Source organism: Grammomys surdaster, unplaced genomic scaffold (genome assembly GCF_004785775.1).
Source record: "Grammomys surdaster isolate TR1022 unplaced genomic scaffold, NIH_TR_1.0 209, whole genome shotgun sequence".
NCBI classification, from domain to species: Eukaryota; Metazoa; Chordata; class Mammalia; order Rodentia; family Muridae; genus Grammomys; species Grammomys surdaster.
Genome location: NW_021604654.1, coordinates 52,722 through 57,511, shown reverse-complemented (window position 1 = coordinate 57,511; position 4,790 = coordinate 52,722). Strand labels below are relative to the sequence as shown.

Sequence of the window (4,790 nt, the reverse complement as noted above, 5' to 3'; positions counted from 1 at the left end):
GCAGAGGCGGCTCCGCCTTGGGCGCTGCTGGGCGTGGCAGAGGCGGCAGGGCTTTCTCTAGCACGCAGGGTCCATCCCAGGAGGGAATCTCCAGCCCCAGATGCTTCATGAGCCTGCACATCACATCATCCACATAGCCGTGGATGCGCAGATCGGCCTGGCGGTCCTGCCAGCGTAAGGGACAGTCAGCGCGGGGTAGAGGACACTGCAGGGGACACAGGGGCCGGGGCAGGGCACTGGCACATACATGTTTTGTGGGTTGAAGGTTGACAATGACCAGACGGCCTCCACGGCGCTTAGTGGCAAGGGGCAGGTTCCCGCTGGGGCGTATCTGCAGTGAGGTCCCAAGGGTGACAGACAGGTCTGCGGTCCTGGAGGGGAGCAGGAAGCCAGGCTCGGGTCCCAGCCCTCATGCCCACCCACAGGCATCGCAGACATTCCTGGGAGCTGAGATTCAGTCTTCCTGTGTCATTTAAACCACTGTCCAGTTTTCTAAAGCTAACAGCAGCCAGGCTGGGTGGCACAGGCCTTGTCCTAGGTCTTCCACAGGCTGAGGCAGGAGGATCAAAAGGTCTAAGCTTTGAGCCAGCTCTAGAAGTATTCGCCTTGAATTCCAGCATTCAGAAGGTAGACCTCGAGTCTGAGGCCAGTCTGGTCTACACAGTAAACCTTGTCTCAAAAAAGAAAAGCAAAGATTTCTGTATGGTGAAACAGCTCAGAGCTGAGGGCGTGGTCAGGTGGAGCCCCACCGAGAATCCCCCAGTTAGGTACTGGTGGGGGTGTGTGCGGTCAGGGTGGGCCTCTTGCCTAGAATCCTCCAGTGAGGGGCTGGCTCTGTGCATAGAGCTTGTTTAGTGTACACAAAGCCCAGTAAGCCCCACACTACCACAAACAAATCCTGGAAACAGGAAAGCAAGGAAACCTTCCTCTCACTGTGTCTCAGCGCCTCCTCTGCACCGATCGTGCCCAGGGCCGTGGGTGATGGGGGCAACCCTGCTGTCCCACCCGAGTTCCGACCTTCTGTGGAAGTCTGTGCAGCCGTCCCCACCCGTTTCCACCTGGGAGTGTGGGGTCACACCTGCTGGCCCCGTCAGCGAGCATCAGGTCCCGGTCAGGCAGTGCATCCTCCCAGTCCAGAATGGTGTCCCTCAGCTGTCCTCTGTGGAAGGTCAGGGGAGGTCAGGGGGTGCTCACGTGACAGGTGGAGAGTGTGAGGGAAGGCACTCACCTACAGGCCCGAAGGCCCCTCGCCTTGGCCACGGTGCAGAGCCGGCCTGTGGCCTTGAGGCCCATGGTGCCCACAACTGTGTCTCTCACGTACTGCCTATAAAGGGAGGAGTGGACGAGCATGCTCTAATGTTCTTTCAGCTGGGGGTGGCGTAACCAGGCTCAACTCATGTCATACAGAGCAAGACAAACGGTCGGGGCATAGACAGACAGACGGCTCAGTCTGGAAAGTGCTTGGCATGCAGACACGGGGCTCTGAGTTTGGGTCACCCATGGAGAAAGAAGGATTGTCGACCCAGAGCTTAGGAGGGTGAGCAGGGACTCTGGGAGTTCCCTGGCCACTCGGCTAAACCAAAAAGGGACAGGTTCTGAGAGAGTGGGGGCAGAGGGACTGAGCCTGTGTCAGCTGCTGGCATCACACGAGAGGGGGTGAGAGGGAGGCGGCTAAGCAAACATGATGGCTCACACCTGTGAGCTCAGCACTCGGGAAGCTGAGGCAGGAGGATGCCAAATTCCAGGCTAACCTGGGCAACTTAATGAAGTCCTATCTGAAGAAAGAATCCCTAAGGAGGGAGTCAGGGGCCGAGGCTCAGGAGGCTCAGGAGACTCAGGAGGCAGGTCTTGCTTCACACCCAGAGGCTCTGGTGTCCAAGCCATGCTGACAACCCCATAGCAAAGACAGGGCAGGGACACCCCTCACTGCCAAGGGTGATTCTATCACCCCATTTTGTAGCTTCTCGCCTGGGTGACCTTAAAGAAAGGGTTTGCCTGTTTGTCTACCAGCCCTTGTTGGTCTGTCGTCATCTGACTGTCCTGGCCTTCCCTAGGCCACGCTGCGACCCTGAGCTGTGTAGCGGAGGACCAGGGTCTTCTGTGACAAGTGCAACACTCACGTCTTACACTTGCGACATTCCTCCACAAACATGTTTCCGTGCAGCTCTGCCAGCTTGTCCCTGCAGAAGAAGATGCCAGTGAGGACCCTTCCCGGATCCTGAGGCCAGGACCAGCTGCTCAGTCTGCCTCTTCCTCCTCCAGAAAGCCTTCCTAGGCAACTCACTCACAAGGTGCACACACTTGTCTTTCCTGGAACCTCACCTCAGGGAGGATGCCCTAGCTTGCCTTCCCAGGAACTGCTACACAGCTCACCGCATCCTCACAAACTCACGGGCACCTGCTCCCCGCTACAAACCATCTGTCGGCTAGCTGGGCGGTGGTGCTGGCGCACGCCTTTAATCCCACCATCGGGAGGCAGAGGCAGGCGGTTCTCTGTGAGTTCGAGGCTAGCCTGGTCTACAGAGCAAGTTCCAGGACAGCCAGGGCTACACAGAGAAACCCTGTCTTGAACGTGACCCCCACAACAGCCTGTTGGCCCTAGAGCCCCGGTCAAGCCCCGCCTCTGTGAGGGCTGGGGGCGTGGTCGGGGTTGGAACCCCGCCTAGAATCCCCCAATTGACAAGTACTGCCCTGCTATGGGCTCGGAGCCTTCCCCTCTTTGCGTTCCTAACAAAGCCCCCCCCACCCCCCGACCTGGGGAAGCCGGAGCGCACGTGCAGCCCGTCCACGTTCTGGCTGACCAGGAAGCTCAGGAAGCCCACGCGCTGCAGCTGAACCAGGGCCATGTGCGTCTTGGAGGGCCGGGCACTCTCGAAGGTGGTGTCAAACTTGGGGGCCAGGCCCCGCTCCTCCATGGTCCACACGCCATGGGGACCCCTGAGGATACCAAGCAGAAGGCAGGACGGAGGTCAGAACTTCATCCTCCAGGCCGGACTCTCCCCGTCAACCCCGAAGGCGGCCCCGCCGGGCCCGGCCCTGCTCTTGGGGTTCTGTATCCTGTGGGGGAGACCCGGGGCCAGGCAGGCAGGGGGCTGAGGGCCGGGGGGTTAACAAAGGCAGGGGAGCTCGTGGAGCCGGGGCTGCGGGTTCCCAGGACGCTTTCCAGCGGTCACAGGTTTCCACAGGTCACAGGCCGCAGGTCACGGATGAGGTCATTCTGACCCACGAAGAGCCTTTCCCAGCATGCCTTGCGCCGCTGTACCCCAGGGGTACGCCCTGGCTGCTGCGCAGGTAGAGTCTTCGCTGGGCTTTTCAGAGACGGAGAACTGAAAGGTCCTTCTGCCACCTCACCTTGGTCCCCAGAGGTATCAGCAAGAGCCCTGCCTCAGTTTCCCCTCCATGTTCACCGACCTGAAGTCGGGGATGCCGGAGGCGGTGCTGATGCCGGCGCCCGTGTGGAAAACCACACTGGAGGACTGCCACATCAGCCGCGCCAGCTCCCACACTTTGCGCTCCAGCTCCTCCGGCGGGTCGAAGATCTGTAGGGTCAGAGGGCAGGAGGGGTCAGCACGCGACCTCGCAACACGCGACCTCCCGCCACGTCCACCCCAGGGCCTTTGCACACGCTGGGCCTTTGCACACGCTGGGCCCCCGCTTCTCAGCGCACCTGCTCGCCTGTCCTGGGCAGGAGGTGGCGCACGTGACCTCCCCAGTGAGGTCATCCCCAGCCAGCCCTTAGCTAACCCGCCTCCCCCAGATCAGGATGCGGCTCGGTCTGTCCCCGGGGTCCACAACACGAGCTCGGCCGCGCGCGAGGGCGCAGGCAGGAAGAGCTCTGGGAGTTCGAAGCCAACCTGGGCTACAAAGACCCCTGCATCCCACTCCACCCCCTCGGAAACAACAAAGCCTGGCAGCCCCAGCCCCAGGGTCCATCTGGCCCGGACACAGGAGGAGGAGTGTGGGGTGTCCGGGGAGGGTGTCCGGGGGAGGGTGTCCCGGGGAGGGTGTCCGGGGAGGGTGTCCGGGGGAGGGTGCCACCCAGCACCCTCGTGGTATTGACACGCGCACTCCCTGGCCTGACGATCCGCTCTCCTTCCCATGAGCCCCTCACTCCTTCCCTGACCCAGGTCCCTCCGTGTCACCTGGCCGAGCAGGGGCGTCACCTCCCGCCCCCTCCGTCCAGGGAAGTCCCTCTCATTGTCTAGACGCCGTGCTTCGTGCTGTTCCCACAATGCCCCGCTGCGCCCGGCCGCTCCCTGGCTGGGGTCACTCGGTGACCCGACAGCGCGGCCCTCACCTCGGGCAGCCCGCACTTGCCCTTATCCGCGTAAGGCGACAACCCTGCTGCATAGTTCACCGACATCGTCGCCGGCGCCGCTGCGCGGGAACAATAAAGTTTCCCTTGTTGAGGCCGCTTCCGCCGGAAGTGGAGAAGGAGGGCCGGGAAAGAGTGGCCGCCCTCCCGGATACGTGCCGGGGGCGGGGTGGGGACAGGGGAAGAGCCGCGGTCCTCCCAGAGCGCATGCGCCCCCGACGCCGCGGTGCGGGGTTCGGTGCCGGCCACCTCCCGGACTCCGTGCGTCCCCGGCCTGGGGCCGGCTCGTCCGGGACCAGAGCCGCTCACAGGAGCCGAGGCCGGGGATTGCCAGTCCCAGATCAGAGCTGCCGTGCAGTGCGAGCCTGTCTCAAAAGAGAACACATCAGCAACAGAACCCCAAAGCAAAGCAGAACGAACCCCCGCTCAGTTCCCAGCGCGCGGAGCCCGGCGCTGCGGGTTCAAAGCCACGCGA

The 4,790-nt window shown here is 62.4% G+C and overlaps 1 protein-coding gene across 4 annotated transcripts in view; it reads right to left on the bottom strand.

The window, feature by feature from the left end:
• Sirt6 (sirtuin 6) overlaps positions 1-4,424 on the bottom strand; it is a 5,132-nt gene extending 708 nt beyond the window's left edge. Inside the window, exons 1-8 of one of the 4 annotated variants that reach the window (XM_028771608.1) lie at positions 4,298-4,424; positions 3,412-3,539; positions 2,755-2,937; positions 2,121-2,180; positions 1,229-1,324; positions 1,079-1,159; positions 248-371; positions 1-166 (exon numbers count right to left, since the gene is read on the bottom strand). The exon at positions 1-166 is cut by the window's left edge and continues 708 nt beyond it. In XM_028771608.1, coding sequence (XP_028627441.1) covers positions 1-166; positions 248-371; positions 1,079-1,159; positions 1,229-1,324; positions 2,121-2,180; positions 2,755-2,937; positions 3,412-3,539; positions 4,298-4,363 — 904 coding nt within the window. In that variant the 5' untranslated portion in view covers positions 4,364-4,424. Of the gene's footprint in view, positions 167-247; positions 372-1,078; positions 1,160-1,228; positions 1,325-2,120; positions 2,181-2,754; positions 2,938-3,411; positions 3,540-3,667; positions 3,684-4,142; positions 4,245-4,297 lie in introns of those variants that run through there. The other 3 variants (XM_028771611.1, XM_028771610.1, XM_028771609.1) reach the window with 3 other exon arrangements.
• Positions 4,425-4,790: the final 366 nt, after the last annotated feature.